General features: G+C 45.3%; 7 protein-coding genes across 7 annotated transcripts; 4 read left to right on the top strand and 3 right to left on the bottom strand.

The window, feature by feature from the left end:
- Positions 1-957: 957 nt before the first annotated feature.
- H6S33_009279 (uncharacterized protein) lies at positions 958-2,101 on the bottom strand (the record flags this gene model as incomplete). Its single annotated transcript, XM_044840657.1, has 4 exons — positions 958-1,208; positions 1,269-1,350; positions 1,414-1,583; positions 1,720-2,101. The coding sequence occupies 4 exons, from the start codon at positions 2,099-2,101 to the stop codon at positions 958-960; spliced, it is 885 nt and encodes a 294-aa protein (XP_044698094.1).
- Positions 2,102-2,307: 206 nt separating this feature from the next.
- H6S33_009278 (uncharacterized protein) lies at positions 2,308-2,781 on the top strand (the record flags this gene model as incomplete). Its single annotated transcript, XM_044840656.1, has 4 exons — positions 2,308-2,361; positions 2,431-2,569; positions 2,645-2,657; positions 2,724-2,781. The coding sequence occupies 4 exons, from the start codon at positions 2,308-2,310 to the stop codon at positions 2,779-2,781; spliced, it is 264 nt and encodes an 87-aa protein (XP_044698093.1).
- Positions 2,782-4,596: 1,815 nt separating this feature from the next.
- Positions 4,597-7,026, top strand: H6S33_009277 (uncharacterized protein; the record flags this gene model as incomplete). Its single annotated transcript, XM_044840655.1, has 4 exons — positions 4,597-5,632; positions 5,702-6,089; positions 6,159-6,851; positions 6,921-7,026. 4 exons carry the CDS (start codon positions 4,597-4,599, stop codon positions 7,024-7,026), a joined length of 2,223 nt encoding a protein of 740 aa, XP_044698092.1.
- Positions 7,027-11,090: 4,064 nt separating this feature from the next.
- H6S33_009276 (uncharacterized protein) lies at positions 11,091-12,277 on the top strand (the record flags this gene model as incomplete). The annotated part of the gene is made up of 3 exons (XM_044840654.1): positions 11,091-11,368; positions 11,432-11,934; positions 11,994-12,277. The coding sequence occupies 3 exons, from the start codon at positions 11,091-11,093 to the stop codon at positions 12,275-12,277; spliced, it is 1,065 nt and encodes a 354-aa protein (XP_044698091.1).
- Positions 12,278-12,966: 689 nt separating this feature from the next.
- On the bottom strand, positions 12,967-13,472 carry H6S33_009275 (uncharacterized protein; the record flags this gene model as incomplete). The annotated part of the gene is made up of 2 exons (XM_044840652.1): positions 12,967-13,320; positions 13,374-13,472. 2 exons carry the CDS (start codon positions 13,470-13,472, stop codon positions 12,967-12,969), a joined length of 453 nt encoding a protein of 150 aa, XP_044698090.1.
- A 1,273-nt stretch (positions 13,473-14,745) lies between these two features.
- On the top strand, positions 14,746-18,708 carry H6S33_009274 (uncharacterized protein; the record flags this gene model as incomplete). Its single annotated transcript, XM_044840651.1, has 6 exons — positions 14,746-15,114; positions 15,185-17,500; positions 17,559-17,819; positions 17,895-18,100; positions 18,159-18,620; positions 18,678-18,708. The coding sequence occupies 6 exons, from the start codon at positions 14,746-14,748 to the stop codon at positions 18,706-18,708; spliced, it is 3,645 nt and encodes a 1,214-aa protein (XP_044698089.1).
- Positions 18,709-19,747: 1,039 nt separating this feature from the next.
- On the bottom strand, positions 19,748-21,199 carry H6S33_009273 (uncharacterized protein; the record flags this gene model as incomplete). The annotated part of the gene is made up of 3 exons (XM_044840650.1): positions 19,748-20,410; positions 20,470-21,105; positions 21,161-21,199. 3 exons carry the CDS (start codon positions 21,197-21,199, stop codon positions 19,748-19,750), a joined length of 1,338 nt encoding a protein of 445 aa, XP_044698088.1.
- Positions 21,200-23,400: the final 2,201 nt, after the last annotated feature.

The raw sequence follows: 23,400 nt of genomic DNA, 5'->3' as shown, positions 1-23,400 counted from the left end.
CACCTGTATAATGGTGCGAACTATTCGACGGGCCATGGTAAACTGCTGCAATCGATGACCAAGAGAGTGGAATAGCGTTCAAAGGGGGGTCGAGGTCGATGGAGAGGTAGTGGTGTTGCATGCGGGAATGGCCTGTGATCATGATCCTTGCTGCCGAGCCACACGAGCTTTTGTGTCCTTAGCTACAGATATATTACTGGCTGCACATGCTCCTCCAAGCCTGAACTTATCAAATGTAGATATAATATTTACTTATACTATGAGTATAATTACCAGCTCAGTGACTGTTCCACAAGGAATCAGGAGACTTTGATATTGATATGTTACTAGTAGTGGAGTGGCATTTAATTTGCTGGGAGGGGTGTCACGTTCTGTTATAGGTAATTTTTCAGTATCGAAGCTCAATATTCCAATTGCATGATATTGCTGGGCGATGTACCTTCTTAAACTCAATTAATTACTAATCCTTGGCGCCTTGTCCAACGGAACAATAACAGGCTCAAGCTCACTGCTAGTACTCTATAGTAAGCATTTCTAATTTATGTCCGTGTGCTTAGCCCTGAAGCATTTTAGACAAAGCTCTCACTCGGTACCGCGGTACGCATTCCATGCATTGTCTCAAATCGCGAATAATCGTTATCGATTTGGTTTGAGACATAGATAACTGCCTTCACTACAGCCATAATTTCCCATGGCTGGCTTAAGCTTCCAAGTACGAAAATACCCGATAATTACATGCATGCAACGAAGATTTCCAACCCCGTGTGGTCGTAGAATATGGACACGAGGCCATAGAACATGGACATCCGCATACATGGCATAAAAAGAGAAACGTGTATATATATGTGGTATAGCAAACTTCGGTTGATCCCAATTAATCGGCCTCAAGCCTACCTCACAAGTATCTACAGGGATTGGGGGTTGGGGAGGGGGAGGGGAAGCGGTACCATGACCTAATTAAGTCATCTCTTGCCTACCTAAAACCCTCATCTCTAGCCCCTCAACTCTCTTACTTATATCCCTTATATTCTCCAATGCATCTTCCTTGGCCTCCTTCTGCAATCTCAAAGTTTCGTCAAACTGTGCTTCCATAAAATCCGGTATATGTGCCTTTCCAGGTAATTGAGTCTTGTCCGCGGGCTGGTAGTTGTATACAACAATGTCTTCGTGGCATCTTGCGGCGGGACGTTGATGCTTCTCGGATAGTACTAATTGCTCGATGGTTAAATACTAAGGATAAAGAACGATATTAATGGCGAGTGACTCACTAATAACATCAAGGGTAAATGAAGTCGTTGAGACATCCCCGAGCTTGTGATAGACTGTGACTTTGTCCGGCCACTCCACTGGCTAATGAGTTCAAAGTAGACATCAGCTTTCTGAAATTTGCCCATGCAAAAGAATATCACGCACAAACTTATAGTCCACCCTGATGCTCTTTAGAATTAGACCCAAACCCTTCGGAGTCCACAATTGTGACCAAGGCTTCAGGTTTTGTGGATCATGATGCTTTGCAATATTCCAGGCCCAGTTAATCCGTGAGGCTTCAGCCCAGCGAGCATAGGTAACATTGTTCACATGTGCTGGAATAATAGGAAAGGCTCTAAGTTAGTTTTGGAAAACTCTTTTGTAGTTGATTATTGAGGTAAAGTATAAGATACCCTAAGATAGATCAGCCATCTGTATGTTTGTTATATTCTAGTCGAGCGATGGTATTACCATTGAGTCCTGATTCATATAATATGAACATTAGCCTCGAGCTTCCTTCAAAAGGTTTCCAGAAGATTCGCAGTACCATATCGCCCCAAACGACGTTGTGTCTGTAAAGTCCTCTCCTTGTTTCTCCCGTCAAAAACCCTTCGCTGGCAGCGACGTAGTCCCTCCAGTTCTTGGTTAAATCCTTCAGGATATCGCTTGCTTCTCTCGTCTCTTCGGCGGTTGTCCCATGTAGAAAAAGCTTACCAAGTCGTCTCTTGGTGTCGGAGAGCCAGCGCCCATGGTTTTCTGAAGGTGCTCGAGAGGCGGTTGCAAGAGTACGAATACTAATCTGTGTTTTCACCGCTGGAGACAGACGGTGGGAGAGGAGCCCTGGACAAAGCATATTTGAACGGTATGGCACATAAAAGAACGTACGTTCATCCCTGGGTAGATAACTGTTCGGCTCCGTGAACCCGGGATCCCACCATGCCTCGGTAGACCACGCTTACCCCACAATATGTACGCCAAACAACGTCATGGTGCTTCAAATCACATTCACACCATAGCCGCAGGTCCTGAACACTCGTTCACGAACAAACCACTGCAACTATGGCCTCTACAAACGCCCTACGCTATGAAGTGAGGCAGATATACAAAAACCTCGTATGTTCGTCGTCTAAAGCCGATTCTCAGAAGAATCCTACTTGATCTGACGCAAAGAAACATTCCCAGCTCTATCTTGGCCGGGAGTACCCTCTGGGCTACGATTACTTCCGACCACGCTGCCATAACGCCTTTATGAGTAATGCTGGTTTAACAGACCCAGAGAAAATTAAGGAAGGGATCAAAAGAGCTGAATACGTCAAAAAAGGTTTGTTTTGAGCCTTTGGACCGATTGGCTAGCTTTGTGGTAAACATTCGACGTTAACACGAATGCGGCGCTTAGAGATCGAAGCTCTGTATGAATTTTAGGCTGAACTCCTCTTGTGAAACCCGGAAACTGACCGCTACATTCGTGCCTACAGGTACTATGTGAAGAAATATAGAGCAATGAACCAGGCATACGGCGCCGCTACTCAATAGGAGTTCTCAACCTCACCATGCTGATAGGCTACGTTTCTCTGGAGTATCTGGATATGATACCGGACAGTAGGTACATCAAGTTTTCGTATTATTGCATTGGGGCTTCGGAGTTATAGCTAGAAATCCTCATAAAATAATAAATTTGGGAATGCTCGCCGTGCTGTGCATGTAGTCGACTTAAGAAATCAATATTTGAACCTTTTAAGCTCAGCCATTCCACCCATACCCAGAATAAAGCTTGTCCAAAATTCACATTTGGGCCTTTCGGTTATACTCTTCATCCCACGAACATAGATTGGCCTTACAGAGTATCTGCATGTATTCGAAAAATTGTAGATCTAAGGAGTTTATTTCAAGGTCTAGCCAGGGCCATTATATTGAAGTCGAAATAAACTTTAAAATTTAGGTTCACGATCTGAATCTCGGGAGAATCGACGACGCATCGCACTTAGTAGAAACAAATGCGCTTCCTTGACAATTGCATGTTTCACAAACCCAGAAAACCGGAGTCGGCCCTTATTGAGTGCATGTATGTAGACGGAGTACTCTACCTCTAGCGTACCTATGTGCCTGCATTATCCGTATGTCTACTCACCTACTACTTAATTACCTATGTAGGCCCGGAAGTGTACTTTGGAGCATCGGGAAATCAACAAATCAGTCACTCACATATTGTTATGCACCCAGAGATCGACAGATCATGCAATACCACGCGCTACAGGTAGTTTTAACTGAAAACACAGCTTGAAAGATAGACTTTTATTGGGTTTTCTTTATGCGCAGGTGCTGGCAATTATTTAGGTCCCCCCCCCTCATAGAATGTGTCCAGGATCTTGTGCTTTGAGTCAAACACTACATATAATGGATTGGCCAGTATGCACGAAGTACTGTAAGCAGAGTATAAAATGAGATGGAGAAGTTGTAAAGCTTGGTGGATGAGCCTTGTGTAGAATACTTGTGTGTTGCGGGGCATCTTCTGGACCGGCAAGGGTTTTGTAGCTGAGACACTGAAGAGACGCTTAGAACCCCCAAAGGACAACAACAAGCCTATTGTCTAAATCAACACCTACATACTCTCTTTTCACCACCAAGATTCATTACCTACCAACGCCCCACTGACTGCTACAACACCTTCTGCATCTCGAGAATCCTGAGCTTGTCTTATTACCGAGTTATTTCGATATCCTCGTGACGGTTTCCCATTGCTTTCCGGTATTTTGTCATTGTCCCCTCCCTTCCCATCATATACTCATCACCCCTCCACAACACCCCCTGTGGCACATAGCATTCACCACTGTCGCCCTAGACCTTTGTCAATAGGAGTTGTTTTATCTTCCCATGATACCAATACTACCTTTTCTAGCATCTTAAATATTCATACCAGCTTGTCAGAGATCATTTTTTCTGATTTTACCTCCATTAGTTGACAACGAAGAGTCAAGCCCTTGAACAAGTCACCCCTCCATAGATCTCTACCAAGTTCCATCTACCTATAATTACTACGGCGACCTTCACCAAAATAAACCTGAAAGATTTCAAATTCCTCTTTAGGCTTGCTCATAAATAAACCCCACGTCTATTGATATCTCTTAGCCTAGGACTCTCTAGACGTTAGTCAGGTTCTAGCGAAGGTCGCTCCGGGAGTGTAGGAGGTACCACCTCTAAATGTCCCTACGACGGTTACGATTACAAACAAAACCACAGACCCTGAACGTGAACGGGAGATCTACCAGGCACCTCGATCGCCTAAGACAAACAGAACCACGCCTGCGCGATTGCTAGCTCTGACTGCTTACGCTGTCGACCGCTACCCGAATGGCAGATGGTTATACTCAATACCAGCAGCAAGGGCCTTACACCTATACACAACAACGACTTCGACGAGGAACGCCCCCTCAAACGCCCTCCCCTACACGATCCCCCGCCCCTCAGTCTCCAGGGGGGTATATTTACCACTCTAGCCAGCAAACTCATCCCCACGCAGCCCACACAATGCTAAACGCACAGACCCAGCGTAATTACATGCCACAACAACAGAACATGGCCAAATTCTTCCCAATGGGCCATAACCAACAGGTGGACCACTCAGTAAACCATGTACAGAACAATGCGGGTAACAACTCCATGGCAGGGGGACACTCGCATTCATACTCTTCCGGAGGGATGGGGAACCCAGCATACTCCTCTCCCCAACATGTTTCGAATGGTACACAAAACAACCTTCCAAACACTTCCCAACATTGGCAGGAACAGCAAAACCTCGTTTCGGTTTCTCGCGCATCCAGTGCTCCCCATCACCACGCCCGCCAGGTTGCTCTCTTGAATAAGGTTTCAAGTGCTCAAGTGACCGGTGGTGTGAATCCAAGTTCCTACCAACCCGTAAACGGACAGCATCGAAAGGACGGGCCCCCTGCGGATATCTTAGAAAATAGAAAAGGTGAAAATGGTGAGATTGAACGGCAAGATTGGAAGGCATTAGATTTAGGTGGACAGGGTTTACGCGCACTCTCAAATGCGCTCTTTCAGTACACCTTTTTGGACAAGCTTTATATCAACCATAATAAGCTTACTGAACTACCATCTGCGATTGGGCGCTTAAAACTATTGCAGCTTTTGGATGCTTCAGGAAACCAATTGACCGAGCTGCCACCTGAGCTTGGCATGCTTACCAACTTGAAAAGCTTGTTCGTTTTCGACAATCAACTCACCAACTTGCCTTATGAGCTTGGATCATTATATCAGCTGGATGTACTAGGTATCGAGGGGAATCCGATGTCAGAGGCGATCAAGCAAACGATGATCAAAGACGGAACCCGAGCAGTAATTATAAATCTTAGAGAATCAATGCCAAGTATGAAAAATACCTTTGGAGTAATCTCTAAGCCTCTTGAAGTTGATCCCTCTTACTAATTATTCCTAGTTTCTATGCCTCCCGCCGAGCGAGATTGGATTGTACTTGATGATACTGGCAAAAACGATGCAAAGGCGCAAGCAGACAAGTTCCAGGTTCTGTGTTACAATATTCTCTGTGAGAAATATGCGACTCCACAAATGTACGGCTACGCACCGTCATGGGTGGTGGCTTGGGATTACCGCAAGGGAATGATTAAAGATCAACTGTTAGACTCAAAGGCAGATATAATCTGTCTACAAGAGGTTGACTGGGAGAATTACTCCGAGTACTTTATGCCTGAGTTGGCCATAGCGGAATACAAGGGCGTTTTCTATCCCAAGAGTCGAGCAAAGACCATGAACGAGCATGAGAAGAAGTCAGTAGATGGGTGTGCGACGTTCTTTAAGAGCACCAAGTCCGTATTACCCAGAGCTCGTAAAGATATGTGCGTGGGCAATTGCTGATAATTTTTTTGCTGTGGTAGATTTATGCTACTAGACAAACAGGTTATTGACTTTAGCTCCTCGGCAATTCAGCGCGAAGACATGAAGAAAACTGCCGACATTTACAATCGTGTAATGCCTAAGGACAATATCGCCGTTATTTCATTCCTTGAAAACAAGCAAACTGGCTCTCGGATGATAGTTGCAAACGTGCACATATTCTGGGACCCCCAGTTTCGCGACGTCAAGCTCGTCCAAGTTGCAATGCTTATGGAAGAGCTCAGTAAATACGCCGATAAATGGGCCAAAATGCCGCGCTCCTCCAACAAAACAGGGATTAACAAAAGTGAATTGGCTGATGATGTGCCGGCGCCCACTTATGCAACCGGCGCTGCGATACCATTGATAATCTGTGGTGATTTCAATTCGATTGCTGATTCTGGCGTTTACGAGCTGTTGTCCCGGGGTGTTGTGGCGAGCGACCACGATGACTTGAAGGATAGAGTTTATGGAAACTTTACGCGGGACGGAATGAGCCATCCGTTCTCGTTGAAGAGCAGTTACTCAAACATTGGAGAGTTGAAGTTTACAAATTATACGCCAGGTTTTACGGGGGTTATTGATTACATCTGGTATACAATGAACAATCTAAATGTGTCCGGGTTGATGGGGGATGTAGATATAGAGTATTTGGCGAGGGTACCAGGGTTCCCGAATGTTCACTTCCCTAGCGAGTAAGTATATTCCTCCGGTTGGATTGATACAATGGTCCGCGGATTGCTAATAGGAGTATCAAAATTTAGTCATATTCTTTTGCAAGCCGAATTTACAGTAAAGCCCCCAAGAAAAGAAATAGTTAAACCACCACCGCCAGATTTCGGACAACAGTCATCATCACGAAAGCCATGAGCACGTTTAGAATAAGGGAGGAACGACAATCCCATGTGTAACGGAAGGTGGGTAAACTTACGTGGAAAAAACGGCAGTAAAACAAAAAAAAAAAGAAGGAATTGGTTTTCCATGAGGGTATAACTGAAGTCACTTTGGGGGGCGTCGTTTTTATGTATTCTCTTCTGTTCTGTTTCTCGTTTCTCGTTTCTTTTTCTGTATGGTTTTTCGCGATTCCTTCTCTTTCTCGGCAGTAAACAACGCACTACCTATTCTTTTCGTTTATTCATTTTTATCCACAATCCGCGCGCACCCATCATCATCTCATTCCTGTTGCTTTATTTTCTGCCTTTCAGTTTACTACCACAAATTCTGGCAAACTTCCCGCGTCTGCGTAACATTGGCAGACGTAGAAAGAGAGGAAATCGACCGCTTTTATTGCATTGTTGGACTTGCAGTTTCATTTGTTGTTATCGGTTCGTCTGTATTTGGGAAACGGCTAAGGGGGGGGGGGTCACATTTTTCTGTATCTTTTTTTACTTATTATCGGATTTCCATTCTCAGTTCATGTTTCTGTATCTGTGAGGCTTCAGACTCCTTTTCTTCGTTCTTAGCACCCGCCGTTATCCCACGGAATTTAGGACCTCGAATTTCATTGAGATTCCCTTTTAACTTCTTTGTGGATTCTTTTGTATTGAATTTTATTCTCTTCCTTCCTTGTTTTAGTAGGGACACATTTTTGATCGTTGTATGAGTATGGCGGCGTCTGGTTCTTATTGCGCGTGTAGAAACACTTTGATGCAGAATCCCAGGACAGGTTAGTTCTTGGAGATGCCTGTCCTTTCAACAGGTACCACACTGTAGGGTGAGTATTTAGTTGCCCCAGTATTGACTGCTGAACGCTAGGATTTTGTTAGCTTTGAAACTCCGCGTTCAAAAGCCTCCAACACGATTAATTGTAGACTTTCATCGGTGCTTGGCTAGGTAAAAGACATCATGCCTTGAACCCCGGATGGAAAATGGGTGTAAATATTTCTGCCGTGCTTTGTGCTCGCTGTAGGGGACCCTTTGACGGGGAGATGTCGACACCTGGATATCGATTTGAAGATTCAGTTGGTAATGCGGAGGAGAATCCTGTGCGATGCTCTTCTGATCATAGCAGTAGAGATTGTCCCTACGGTCACGGTGTCTTCCTAAATGTGCTATGTAGCTGCGTAGTGCTGCGATGGTAACGAAAACAGTGGTCGTTGGGACCACTGTGTGTGGTCCACGAGGCCGAGGTGCTATGTCTAAAGGGCTTGCGTCGCCTCGAAACCAAGCGTATTCGCGGCGGGACTTCCCCAGGAGTGTTGAACCATCTTCTAGTCATGATCCAGAGCAACTGTTAGTACTCAGTCCATTCATACACCTAGAAATGCTTATTTGGTTATGGCTAGGGGAATTGGTTCGCTTCAGATGTAGAGCGTATTCTGTGGCCCAAGCCTCCGGCCAGGCATACAAGAACGCTACGTATATGCCCCCTCTCTGTGAATACACGCGTACGGATGAACCCGTATTTTCCAAGAAGTTCCCGGAAGAGTCCCCACAAGCGGTTCTTTTTATTTTTCCTCCACTTTTTTCTCTTTCTAATTCCTGGATCTTGTGGAAAGCCTTGAATCACGGATTATTCTGCGGTGTACGTGGCTAACTAACGGCACGTATATGCATCTACATATTAATTGAATCTAACTATAGTCGCCATCAATCTTCACTTCGCTTCCGGCCATCACCGTCTGTTGGCAGTAGTACTACTGAGCCCAGAATCTTGCTAATATTATCATTACCCTCTCGATTGATAGACCCAGGGGTGCAGATAGTCATAAAGCTTTGTTCGAAGTTCAACTTTTCGCTGAAAACGTACATATCTATTCATCAACCTTGCGATATTTGACTGTCCTATTAGGACCATGAGAATAGGAGGCAATACCCGCCCATATAGTAGATCAGTAAACAAAATCGGTACTAAATGAACCTCACATGGAGATACATAGCGTTGCATTATGCGTGTAACTAACGCCTCACCTTGTGGGTCATAATCATGAAGCACAGGGCAACCCACCCCCCCACCCCACTGCCACAGAAAGTTCTCTCTTTCGGCCAGGGTTTTCACACGGCCTCCTGTCGGCTGTGAAGCCCTACATGTAGTTACATGTGGAAAGAATCACATGCGAGGTTCAGGACCCAGGATGGATCTAACTCGTAGGGAATCACCTGTATCACTATGCTCAAACACGGCAACGCAGCAGATACTCGGGTGAGGCTATAGCGCTACGTACGTATACTTTATGCAAGAAGGTCCGCCTCGTATACCATGACACGCCTCCGACGAAGCCTTATAGATCGTATCGACTCTTACATCATCAGGAATGCGTTCATTTTTAAATTACGATATGTGCGAAGAAAGAATCCCGGGATAAGCTTCAGATGGTTCCATTAAATTGATATAATATAACTTCTAGTCCCTAGTTATTATCCATTTATAAAATTTAAAAGGTATTGAACCTAATTAAGACCCCCTATGTTTCAACTTGAAATCTCAAGGTGACTACATTCACCTAATAGGTCTCTACGGGATCAGTTCCTATGGCACGGGCCTAGCGACTTGAGCTCATGCCTGAGTGGCCCTATGGACCGTGGTACGTAGTATAGTATTTATTCTCAATTTACAACAGCTTTCAGCTATGCCATCGCTTTTGTAATGTGGTGGTCCCTTGTAGTTCGCATAGCTGCGCAATCCCGAAAACGATGCGTGAATCGAATGACCCTCTGGTATAATAAGATCCGTAAACCCGGAGATCTCTCATTTGAAGGTAGCTAACCTCGCCGTAACTACTGTTCGTTGTGGTGGTGAATATTTTGGCTTATCAGATGAGTCGAATCTGGATTATGTGATTGATAACCGGAGATAAGTTTATACCCGGCAGTCTTCAGTGAGCAATCCTTATCCGGCTATTGTTGAAGCCCAATATGGACGCACGGTGGTTAAGCTGAACGAACCCCAGATTTATGATAAATAGCTTAACATCAGAGTCCGGGGTGATAAATGCCTAGAGCACCCGTTATCCACAAATTTCCAACCGGATTCGACTAGTCCCAGTAGAGATTTTAATAGTTATCGAGTGATCATGTATGATTGCATTAGCTGTGGTGAAGCTGCTGGGTAACAATTTTGGGAGTCGTCGCTTGACGGGAATTGCCGCGTAACCTAGCGCGATAGAAGCGCCACTGACGATCAAAAGAAGAAGAACCTTTCCCGGCACAAAACGTTCCAGAATCTTTGACCAAAGCTTTTTTTCTCACACACACCATGTTGGGCGTGCGTTCTTATTCGTGTTCGCAGCGAATGGGGTCTGTCGTGTGTAAGGCAGGGCCATTCCTCCATGGGTCCCGGCATTGGAGTGATCCGAAGGTGGAGATAATGGTGTGATAGAACATCCGCCAAGAGCCACCAAGGGCCCTGAAACCCTGAAAAGCCTTCAGGGGTCTGGTCTGAGATCGTTTTTTGTTTTTGCTCTTTCTGGCGGGTGATTTTCTGTGTTGGGGACATTCAGCGTTGGGAATTATGCACAATTTCGGTGTATGGGTCGAGTTGGCGGGAAAGCTTCATCCGGTCATGTTAGATTTTCCCCTTTTGCCATTTTACCAGAGCTTTCTGTGACGCCAGACAGCAGGATAGATACGTACAGTGGCTGGTTTTGTTCCCCCATCTGTGCACTGTTCATCTTATCAATCAATCTCAATCTGAATGTCTTTTTTTTCCCTCACCCCCCCCCTGCACGTGTAAAGTGATTGGTCAATTGGCTAGTTGGTATCCAGTTCTCCCTCCTTTTCTCGTTTCTATTAAAGATCTGGTGCTGCCGCGTTGGGTGCTTGATTCTCCTCTACCTGCACATTCGTTCGTTGCAACTTCAACAGTTACTACACCATTACTTGTAGTCTGTCGCTATCTGCTCGACACCACCCCAACACTCCTTGGTTGGTTGGTCACTTCATACGAAGAGACGACAATACACACTCTTTAGTTTGGCCGGATCAATACAGTCGCCATGGATATCGTCCTGAGTGTTTTCGATAACCTGTTCTTTGACAGGTTCTATGCCACACTTCTTCCATTAGCTTCCGGGATTTCACTGGATACATTGAAGAACAATGCCACAAATCTCGCTGGCGCTGCTGCCATCGCTGCCACCAGGCTCAACACCCCGATAGAGAATGATATCGTATCTGAATACTTTGGGTTCGAACCCACGAAATACGCGTTGCTTTCACAATGGCAACGGAGTGATTGGGAAAGACAGGCACTGTCTTTGGGGTTGATTACATGGTATTTACACCCTTTATCAACGGAAACATCAACGGCGTAACATATCGCTAATCAAATATGCAGGATTTTTGGACTTTTCATCTACTTCGTATTTGCGACAATGTCATATGTGTTTATTTTCGATAAGGACACATTCAAGCACCCGAAATTTCTCAAGAACCAGATACGCCAGGAAATCAACCAAACAATGTGGTCTATCCCTATCATGGCCATCTTTACTGCGCCATTTTTCACCTTTGAGGTTAGGGGTTATTCATACCTTTACCAGAACGTTGAGGATTATGGGAAAGCCTACATGTGGCTTCAGTTCCCGTTGTTTTTGATGTTTACCGATTTCTGGATCTACCTCATCCATCGCGGTCTCCATCACCCCCGCATTTACAAGACTCTCCACAAGCCGCATCACAAATGGATTATGCCTACCCCATACGCTAGTCATGCTTTCCACCCTCTTGATGGATTTCTCCAGAGTGTTCCATACCACATTTTCCCATTCATCTTCCCACTTCAGAAGTTCGCATACATCGGACTTTTCATGTTCATCAACGTCTGGACTATCATGATCCGTATGTTACCTTTGATTCCTTAGACTTTCCTTGAATATAGTCCGCTAATCGGAGGATAGACGATGGAGAATATGTTGCCAATTCCCCGATCATTAACGGAGCTGCCTGCCACACCATGCACCATCTGTATTTCAACTACAACTACGGCCAGTACACCACCCTTTGGGACCGTCTTCTTGGCTCCTACAGGAAGCCAAACATGGAGCTCTTCTACAAGGAGACAAAGATGGCGACCAAGGAGTGGGAGAAGCAGGTTGCTGAGATGGAGAAGGTTGTCAAGGACGTTGAGGGAGATGATAGCTTCAGGGAATACGCCTCGGCTGAGACAAAGAAAGCTAAATAGATTGATTTCCAAAGACAATGATTGGGATTTCTTTGGCCAAAGGGGTGAATAATTAGAGCGTGGTTGATGCGATGGGAGTGGAAAAACAATTCAACAGGATGAACTACGGCGCTCTCCGTCGTAGTACATATCAATAGGGCAGGGAAGGGTCGCGGTTGGTTAGAAGGAGTATTATTTTATTCAGGCCATGTTTTTTGTCATCCACGGCGTTTTGCTTATGTTTGACTTATCACGCTTTTAATGTTGTTGAATCTCGCGGCAGGGGCGGATTGTGAGGACTGGGGATACCGGTTTGGTTTGATGGTAGCGTTATTAGTACCATAGACCTTATTACTCCTTTCTTCTATTTTATATTTTCCATATATTTCCTTTTCTTGTATACTGTAATTAGGGTTTTGATGTCGGTGGGTGGAAGGAATATTACAAAATAAAAAAAAAAAAAAAGGAGAAAAAAGAATGAGTGGTGCTGCGTTGGATGATTGATCATGTGGAATTGTGAGCTCATACCTCATGCTCAATCGAAAGATTACCCCAAATCTCCCTGCCTTACCCGCGCACACTGTGCACTGAGGGTAGATTCAATGCAGGTACAGTCCATTAAACACCTGACATATCGCACGAGCGAGCAATCCAATCAAAGAGATAATCTAAAAAGAAAGATTAAAAGCCTAACAGCACAGCACATCAACTCATTTCCCCTCGCTTGCCCCTCCTACTCCTTCCATGCTCTCAATGCTCTTCAGTAGAACGCTCGCGTTTCTCCACAGTTCTGCTTCCATCTCTCGTCCTACCACATCGTTCCTACTGTTGAACGCGCCCACATCAATACCCCCACCCTGCTTTCCACTCTCGTCTGTTCCGTCGGCTGGAGCTGGGATATCGGCTTGCTCCAGCAAGAGGATCTGCCGACGGAGGCGCACAACAATGGAGGAAAGAAGGGAGTGGTAGCGGGCGCTGTGGGTTGTGAAGTTTGGGAGGGATGGAGGGATAGTTGTGAGTGTGCGCAGGGACTGTGAGGCGGCTAAGAGAAGCTGTGATATGTCCTGGTAAAGGCATTAGCTAGTTGTGAGATGCGGGGAGGCATCGGGCGTGGTACATGGTCTATAGCGTTCAGCTCTTTGATATGGATACTGGCCGGTGAAGCTGTCGTAGTAGCTGGAGGCGCATCGGTAAGTATTATATCTTGGGATGACATTTTTGCTTTCTTTCCCTTGGTGTTTATTTTGTATCGTGATAATATCGAAGATTATGATTGAGGTTTGTCGCGGTTATCAAGCCACACACCACAAGCTGTCGCAATGCAGCAGAGCCGCAACAAACTTCAGCTAGCGTTCGGCAGATAGAGTAACACCTCCTTACCTGTCATAGCTCCCAGACAGGGATTCATCACCCCTACCTTATGCGCTCGTTTCCCTCGGGGCGGCGGGTTAATTAGATCATTGGTTGTCTGATTCGATTAATTAAATGTTCAGTGATCAACACTTGGTCTCAGCGGTTGGTAGAGAATTCGAAGGCGCAACCAATGAGGCAATTACATATTTCTCCATCTTAGTATGAAGCGCTACAAAGCTCGTTAACATGTGCACAAAGACAAAGAGCACAGAAAATACATGTAATAACACCAGCTGTAGTACATCAATCGAAGTTTTGATGTCTAAAGCAGCATTTGTAGGAAGGTATACGTACTGAATCAAATTGCAAACATAGACCATGAACGAACAACTAAACCTACAAATGAATGGACAAGCATACTGCAGCTCAAAAGTACGAACCTCTAATGTTTCAAACCAACCTCCGCAGCTTATATCCCCCCCACTAGCTCGTTAGCTCAGTCGTATTGAGATCATTGACCTTAGCTGTAGTGGTTTTAGGACCACGTGACTTCATTGAGCGCTCGCTGCCGGGTAACCATGCTCAGCGCTATTGAAACGCTGCGGGCGCGTCAGATCAAAACCAAATCAATCACTCGGAACGCGTTCAACGACCATTTCCACCGCTAACGCCACTCCTTCATCTTGTCGCAAAAACCACGTACGTGTCTACGATACATTAGAAAAATAACTTGGAATTTAAGAAAGTGAAACCAAGGGGTTGAAATCATCATGGGGTATGCGATATGAATTTTGATTTTATTAGAGCTCTGTTAGAAGGAGACAATTTGCTGACAAAGTGCTTTGGGGATTGCTAGGAAGCTCATGAGGTTGGAGTTGTTCAGTTCGTTTATCTCCCCCAGGGACGAAATTATTTGATTTTTTTGTTGCGGGGCAGCGCAAATTAACTGTAGAATAAACTAGACTTCAAGTCTTACAAGGGCCATCAGAGTATTCACCTCGGAGACTCGTACTTTACATCTATCATCGGCCCCAATGGCTCAGGCAAATCCAATTGGTTGCGCCCCCTCCCTTTCTACACCCTCCGTTTAGACGCTGAGAGTGGGACGCTAATGTGGGGTTTTGTGGGGGGATAGTATGGACGCGATCTCGTTCGTTCTCGGAATCAAGTCATCCCATCTTCGTTCTGCCCATCTCAAGGATCTAATTTACCGCGGTCGCGTCCTCCGCACCTCAACAATAGGCGCTAAGAATGGGAATGGTGTAGAGGGTCAGGAAGAGGATGATGATGAGGGAACCCAGGGAACTCAGGACCCGAAAACTGCCTGGGTGATGGCTGTCTATGAGGACATTAATGGCGACGAGCAGCAGTGGAAGCGGTCAATCACTAGTCAGGGCGCTAGTGAATACAGGATCAACGGAAAGCAGGTCACCGCGGCGCAATACAATACGGCGTTAGAGGAGGAAAACATTCTCATCAAGGCGAGGAACTTTTTGGTCTTTCAGGTGAGTGGGGCTTTTTATAAGTGGTACTTCAGATTGATTGCGGGGGAATACTTATATGTGGTATAATCAGGGTGATGTCGAAGCAATTGCCAGTCAGTCGCCCAAGGATCTCACACGGCTAATCGAACAGATAAGCGGCTCGCTTGAGTATAAAGCTGAGTATGAAAAGCTCAAAATTGAGCAAGAAAAGGCAGCTGAAACGTCCAACTTCAATTTAAACCGAAGACGTGGGATAAATGCCGAGATTAAGCAGTATCAAGAGCAAAAGAAAGAGGCAGAGAACTACCAAGCCAAGCAAGATGAGAAACATGAGGCCATTGTGACGCACATTCTCTGGAAATTGTTCCATTTTCAACAAACCATGGAAGCCAATAAGCAAGAGATTGAGAAACATCAAGAGGAACTGAAAGAGTTCAGGCGTTCTCATGAGAAGTACGCCCTCAGGTTGGATGAAGCCAAGGCTCAACAGGCACAAGCTGCAAGAAGCGTCAGTAAGCAGGAGAGGGCTATCAAGAGAAAAGAGAAGGAGATTGAAGAGAAACAATCTTCACTTGTACCAATCGATGAAAAGATTAGTATTGCCGGAAAAAACCTGAAAAAGTACGAAGCCAGGATAAGGGATATCAGGAGGGATGAAGATAGTCAGTCTGCGACAGTCGATAGCTTAAAAAAGGAACTAGGTATTGTGCAAAAGGCACAAAACAAGTTTGAGGACGAGCAAAAGAAACTGGCTGAAGAGACAGGGATGGTACTATCTGAAGCAGATTTGGCAGAGTATAATAAGCTTCGCGAACGTGTCAATACCAAGATCGCTGGGGAACAGATCAAAATCGACAATTTCAATCGTCAGCAAAAGACCGATGTTGAAACGGTCAATAGCTTGAAAAGCAAGGTTGAATCCGCTCAATGGCAATTAGGAAAGCTGGAGGGGGAAGTTGCAGATTTGGAAGAGCGAAAAAGTCAGTCGGCGGCTGTTGTGGAGCAAATTGTACAGGATATCGATGGAAAAAAGAAAGAATACAACGCCATGACATCTCAACGTCTCCGAAATGCACAAAAGCACACAGAACTCGACGAGAAGCTGCAAGACTGCCTCACCAAGCTTCTCGAAGCCGACGATGGTAGACGGCAATCGGAGAGAGAGGTACGCATGAAGGAAACGATTTCAGCCCTTAAGCGGATTTTCCCTGGCGTCAAGGGGCGGGTATCTGAACTCTGTAAGCCGAAGATGAAAAAGTACCAGGAAGCTGTCAGCACAGTTCTTGGAAGACATTTTGATGCGGTGGTGGTTGACAATGAAAAGACCGCAAAAGACTGTATTGAGTATCTTCGTGATCAGAGGGCGGGACAGGCCACATTCCTTCCGCTCGACACAATTCAGGTTAAGCCATTGAACTCGAATCTGAAGGGTATGCACCGAGGCATGAGAATGGCAATTGATACAATCGAGTTTGAGGGTGCAGTAGAGAGGGCGATGCAATACGCCTGTGGAAATGCTGTAGTCTGCGATGATCTAGAGGTCGCAAAGTATATATGCTATGATAAAGGATTAGAGGTCAAAGCAGTCACATTGGATGGCACAGTCATTCACAAGGGTGGATTGATGACTGGTGGACGCGGTGGAGGACCCGGCGGACGTCGATGGGAAGATCAAGAGGTTGAGAATTTGCGACGACTAAAAGACAACTTGGTCGCGCAGATCAACGCACTCCCGAAGAACCGTCGTGGTGCCCAGGAGGAAACGCTTCAGGGTGAATTGACGGGGCTTGAGCAGCGCCTGGCTTATAGCCGGGAAGAGCTGAATCATATTGAGAGGAACCTGAGTAGTAAGAAGCAGGAGGTGGCACACACTCGGCGGCAGCTTAAAGAGCTCCAGCCAAAGCTTGATGAAGCGACCAAATCTCTTGACGAACTTCGTGCAAGAGTTGGAGAGCTCGAATCAGTGGTCTCAGAAGCTGAGGATGAGATCTTCGCAGATTTCTGCAGGAGACTCAATTACGAGGATATCCGATCGTACGAGAAGCGCCAAGGTTCACTACAGCAAGAGGCGGCCCAAAAGAGACTAGAATTCAGAACTCAGATCTCAAAGCTGGAAAATCAGCTCACTTTCGAGGCACAGAGGCTTCGACAGACGACTGAACGTATAGCCAATCTAGAGAAGAATTCGCAGAGAGATCAAGAGCTCGTCTCCGAGCTGGAAAATGAAAAGACCCAGATCGAGGAACAAATGGACGTACTTTCTGCAGAGATGGAGGTGTTAAAGAGTGAGTTGGAAGGAAGGAAAGTGGCGCTAGAAGGCAAGGCCGAGAGGGTAAATGAGCTAAGGAGAGAGGTTGGGAAGAGATCAAAAGATCTGGATGAGACAACGAAGACTATTGCTGCGTTGGTTAGTTTATATTTTTTTCTTTCTTTCTTAATGATATCGTTACTGACCAATGATTTAGGAAGGGGAAATCGAACGGAATGCCGCTGGAAGATATGCAGTACTCAGGAGATGTAAATTGGAGGAAATCGAGATCCCCTTGACAGAGGGATCCGTTTCTCTCGACGACTTGCCAATTGATGATACCCTTCAACAGAACGATCCTGACGCAATGGATGTGGATGAAGACGAAGATCCAAGCGCCAGCGCAGTTCAAAAAGTCGAGGTGCAAGATTACGGAATAGACGTTGACTTTGAGGATTTGGATGATGACCTGAAGGAGGTACGCTTCACACACGAGTTATCACTCAATTTTTATCGTTAGTCTTTTGTGATCACGTGCTAATGAAGTAAATAGAATGGGGAAGAGCAAGTTGAGGAGCAGTTACTGGAGAAGATCAAAACTCTTGGCGGCGAGTTAGATCGCATGGCACCGAACATGAAGGCTATTGAGAGATTAGAAGGTGTAGAAAATAGGCTCCATGATACAGAGAAAGATTTCGAGAATTCAAGAAAAGAGGCAAAGAAAGCCAAAGACAGATTCCAGGCCGTCAAAGACAAAAGGTATCTTAATACCTTCTCTTCTGATTCCCGGATATGTTGGGTACTAACTTGGAAAAAGGTACGAGCTTTTTAACAAGGCCTTCGCACACATCTCAGAGCAGATTGGCGGTGTTTATAAAGACCTTACCAAGAGCAGTACCTTTCCTTTGGGCGGAACTGCGTATCTTGATATGGAAGATAGCGACGAACCATACCTGGATGGTATCAAATACCACGCCATGCCCCCTATGAAACGATTCCGCGACATGGAACATCTCTCTGGAGGAGAAAAGACAATGGCTGCATTGGCCCTATTGTTCGCTGTCCACTCTTACCAACCCAGCCCTTTCTTTGTCCTTGATGAGGTCGATGCAGCATTGGACAACGCAAATGTCCAAAAGATTTCTAATTATATCAGAAGCCACGCTGGTCCGGGATTTCAGTTTATTGTTATTAGTTTGAAAACTGGTTTGTTCCAGCAGAGCGAGGCACTTGTTGGCATTTTTAGGGATCAAGTCGAGTGTAGTTCTAAGAGTCTTACGTAAGTTCTCTCTTATAACTGGTCTTATGTAGAGCTTGTGGCTAACTGTAACTATAGACTTGATTTGCGCAAATATGTGGATGCTTAATTAACAAAGGTAACGATGTATAGAGTTATGGGAATGATGATAACGGTTTAGCAGGGAAGGAGGGGTATTTCGTGTAATTTTCTTTTTTTAGTTTTTACTATGTCTTTGTTTTAGTACTAAAGGCGCCGTGTACTATAGCTCTGGGTGCCTCGATGCCCAGATTCCTAGCTTAACTTCTGATTTTCTATTATTGACTTTTTGGGGGCGGTTTTGTATCGGTTGGAACATTGAATTTCAGGTTGAGTCACTCACGGAGATAAAAATTAATCCTAGATTTCCGCAAATTCTGAATTTAAGCTCTACTAGCTTAGTAGTATGCAGTTGGGGTGTGATGCCAAGCCTTTATTACTATTCTAAGACAGTGCTTTGAGTGACAAGCTTTTGCTCGTTTACCTACCTTCATAACCAGAACATGCAAGTGATGGAGACAGGGATAATTTCTATGGGAGAACGGCCCCACTCCATAGCTCATCGAGGTTAGAGCGTTTTGGCTACAGCTAATTTCTAAATTTCGAGCTCAGAGGTGCAAATCATAACCCAAACGCTGTGCCAAGGCTTCCGAAAAAACCTCATGAAGTCTGACTCGGGACTAGGGTTAGGGGACAATACTAAATCTCTATTAAGGTAATAATTTCATGATCGGATGAGCCCCTCTGTCTCCGTTTGGAGCGGTGTAGGTCTACAGATACACGCATCGTCCACATAGAGGGACCTGTAAGAGATCTCTCTACTGTGAAGCGTTCTTAGGCAGAAATTGTCCAAAACATTCATGTGCTGAACAGGTTTTTTCAAAGAAAGATTCACACCCAGCCACCCACCAAAACTAAAACAAAATCAAATCAAAGACAAAACTCGAGATACAAAAAAGGAAACCCAGGCAGGCAGGGGTGTAAGTAGATAGTTGTACATATCTGTGTCCTGTATATGTACTGATAATCTGATGTAAAAAGGGAAACACAAAAAGAAATTCTCAAATGAATGCTTAACTCCAAACAACAACGATTAGAGGACTATAAGAACCACTAGACTAACTAATATCTTACTCTGGCCTTCCCCAAATATTTCTTTCCTCGTTCAAGCTCCCATAGCTGGTTTCACGCTCAATTGTTCCGCTCCGTCCATGCGAATCTTCCCAAACTCCCGAATCGCCGTTGATGTGCACTCCGCCATTTCTACCTTCATCTTCCGTCTCGGTCTCATCATCCCCTACTTCAAATTGGCCATCGACACTAGCGTGTCTCTCTGGAGTAATTCTGCCTCGTTCGGATTCTTCACCCTTCGCGATCCCAGCCATGCTCGTATCTGCTGAAGGATCAAACCCTTGTCGTGTTTCTTCGCCGTAATGCTCATCCGGATACGTCCTAACGAATCTCTTCGTCTCAGCCTCATTCCATCCCGGGCCACCCTCTTTGCGTGCGCGGACACGTTCAATTTCTTCTGCTTCAGTGTCTTCAACGATAAGGTCGACAAGGTCACTGCGGGATGAGACAGCTGATGAAGATGAGGATTTGTTGCGGTGCAAAAGTGGCTTTTTATCCTCCTCGTTCTCTTTAGCTTTGCCCTTGCCTTTGATAGCGGACTTGGTCTTTTTAGTCAGCTTGGGGCGGAGGAGGGCCTGGTTAGTGGCAGTTGTGGGCATTGTCGGCCCGTTATGGCTGCAACGATGGTTTCTCCAGGGCTCATGCGCGGTGATAACAGGATACTAAAACGTCCATTAGTGATAATTTCGATAATTTTTGCAAAAACATAACATAAACCCACGTTATAATCTCCATATTCCAACGCCCTCGCGTGGCTGTAAAGTTTCTCATCATCCTCATCAATTTCAACCTCTTCCATTGCCCCATAATCAGCGCCTCTCCATCTATTCGGCCCCCGTTCTGCTTCTCCAGGACTCATTGGACTTTCTCTCCCACTTGGACCAGGGCTATTTAACAGCCCAGTCCTGGAAGTTGGTTTGGGGATCCAGTATTTGCCCTTGCCCCCTCTTTCGTATCTCAACCCGTCCATCATTCTTGCGACTCTGGCACCAGATTCCGGGTGCGCAATGACATTATCACTAGGGTCGAATAATCGATATTCGTAGCCTTTGCCAGCAAATGTCTGCTTTGTGTCTTCGATAAGATCACGAATACCGAAGGCATCGCGGAATGCATAATAAACAGGTAGTCGGGCAGCTGAAATGGAGCGGTCTGCATAATCCTTCCATGAAAAAGCATACCAATGTGCTATGGCAAATCCAGGAAGCTCAAAGCAAATAAGGACATCTTGGATTGCACGTGCGATATTGTCCGGGGTATAATAGCCAACATCATGGATCACACCCAGCCAAACTAAGATAGAGAGAAAGAACCCTTGCCAATAAGAAGCAAAGATGATGAGTTTAACACAGAGAAACTGATTACTTCGTATGTTAAAAAAAGGCACTCATACCAAAAAGGATATGACTAACCTTAGGTACTGGCCTGAAAGGCTGAAGATCTTGCGACATGCACACCCAAAACATGCCCAAGGAGTAAAGACTTAAAGTGACTGATATGTTATATATGATTCCACTCCAGAAATATCCGCTTTTCAATCCTACATAACCTTCTTGATAAGTTCCGGTGGCCTTCATTATAATGGCAGCTATAGCCAGTACCGGCTTCATCCATGCATATTGTAAAATCCCCCTCTTGATAGCTAAAAATGTATGTGGGTCACTAATATCAACCTTAGGTAGTATATAGTCCATAGGCCACACATGATCTTTCGGCGCCCGGCCGTGCATCATGATTATGAGCGAGCGCTCGCCACCGAGAAAGTTGATAAGGAGCTGGAAAAACGTATAAATTGTGAAGGCCTCGTAAATATCGCGAATCGGATCGACAAAGAATGCAGCTGTCAGTGAAATAAGGGAAACCCATGATGATATGGCATATATTGGGACCATGAGGAGAATTCGAACGACATATCGTTGGAGGAGGGGTTTGCGGTAGTTTTTACTAGATTTTACCGGTTAATTGAACGGGCTGGAAAAAAGCGCAAGTTAGGGTCTATATTACAGTTGAAGCCATATCGAGCTATGAAAAAAACATATCAGTATATAATCCGTCACAGACGGTCATTAAAGCTGTCAAGTTCGGAAGAAGAGCTTACAAACAAGCTAGCACTGTCGCTACCAGAGATGCGATACCAGCGACGATTATGGCAGCGTTGCCTGTCCACCAGGAACTTTCTGTTAGCACCTCCTGTCGAGGTATATTCTGGATCCCTATTTTGGACCCAAGATCAAGAAACATCATACTAAGTTTGGAAGTCCCGCTACCACCAGGAACCAACCCAGTCGTCTTACTGTCCATTCTCTGATATGTTCTCTCCAAGAGCGTCCAGGGATAGCCTTACGACGGAGTTTCAGCAGACGTTAGTAAAGCGGTGAGGAGGGGGTATTTGGGAATTATGTGGAGGTGGGGAAGGACATGATAGGGTGATCTCGTGCTCGCACCAGTGCACTTGGTGTTTATCTACTAGGGATCAATTACAAGCTGTCGCGTCCAATTCTACATCCTAGTGCCTAGTTACTCTACTAATCGGCGTAGCATTGAGCACTATGGAAAGAGCCTCCAACGTCAATCCAAAGCCAAGTTTAATGCATGCAAGCAGGATTAATAGCGAATGTGAGTGATATGCATGAACTGTTATCCCAACGACCCATACTACTATGCTGTTTTCTTGAGAGAGGCGGACAGCTACACTTCATACAGAAGACATTGGGCGGGCTACTAGATGTCCTTTTGTGAAAAGGCATGTAGAGTACATATGGTGTAGGTACATGGTAGAAGGTAAATTAATACTTACCACGTATTCAACGATTTGTCCCATTTTTATCCGAAGATATGAGTATCATTCCTTTAGAAGCTGGAGCTGGAGCTGGATGGATGCGCTAAAATCGAGCTGTATGTAAATACCAGAATATGGAAAAAAGTTAGGGGCCACGTGATTAGAGCCGTTCTGACGCACGGGCCATGTGAATCTACATTGCTGGGTCTGCGTTAGAGACAGTTTACAGTATCTAATATTGTTAACCGCCTGACAGCTACATGTTAGGATATGTCGCGCGCCCAGTTAACATGGGTTATCGATATCTCCAGTGCCGAATACCAACTTTCCGCCGCAACGCGGTAACTCCTGACTTCGCGGATCCTCTAGAGCCTCACACACCAAGCTGTCCTGCAACGCCAATATCATACGGTGGTTCATTCGCAGCTTCAAATATGGCTACAGATGACCTGCCTGCCCAAGCGCTCGATCCTGACGCCAGATTCAATTGGTTTACTCCCCGGATCTGCTTGAGATTTGCTCACAACTGTAACTAACTTGATACCATAGGGTATTCCTCGTGGAACTTTTGGTTTGCGGACTAGTGTAAGGCCCTTTTCTACCCATAAAGCTCTAATGTATAAAATCTAACTATATTACAGCGCTCTATTCTTTCTTTTTTACTTTAATCGCGTTTTCTCCAAAGCTCTTTCACTTCTTATTCGATTATGGCTACGGTGGAAAGGATTACCAAACTACGTCGATATTCAGTCACTTCAAATTTCATTACTGGCAGGAAGAATATTCTTTGGAAGAGTCACATATCACGGTGTTAACGAGACTATAACGATAGTCAGCGGGCATATTACCTGGCGATACTGGTTACGGAGGGTC

This window comes from Morchella sextelata (assembly GCF_020137385.1).
Source record: "Morchella sextelata strain SCLS chromosome Unknown scls_3, whole genome shotgun sequence".
Lineage (NCBI taxonomy): Eukaryota > Fungi > Ascomycota > Pezizomycetes > Pezizales > Morchellaceae > Morchella > Morchella sextelata.
This window is presented reverse-complemented; position numbering and strand designations above follow the sequence as displayed.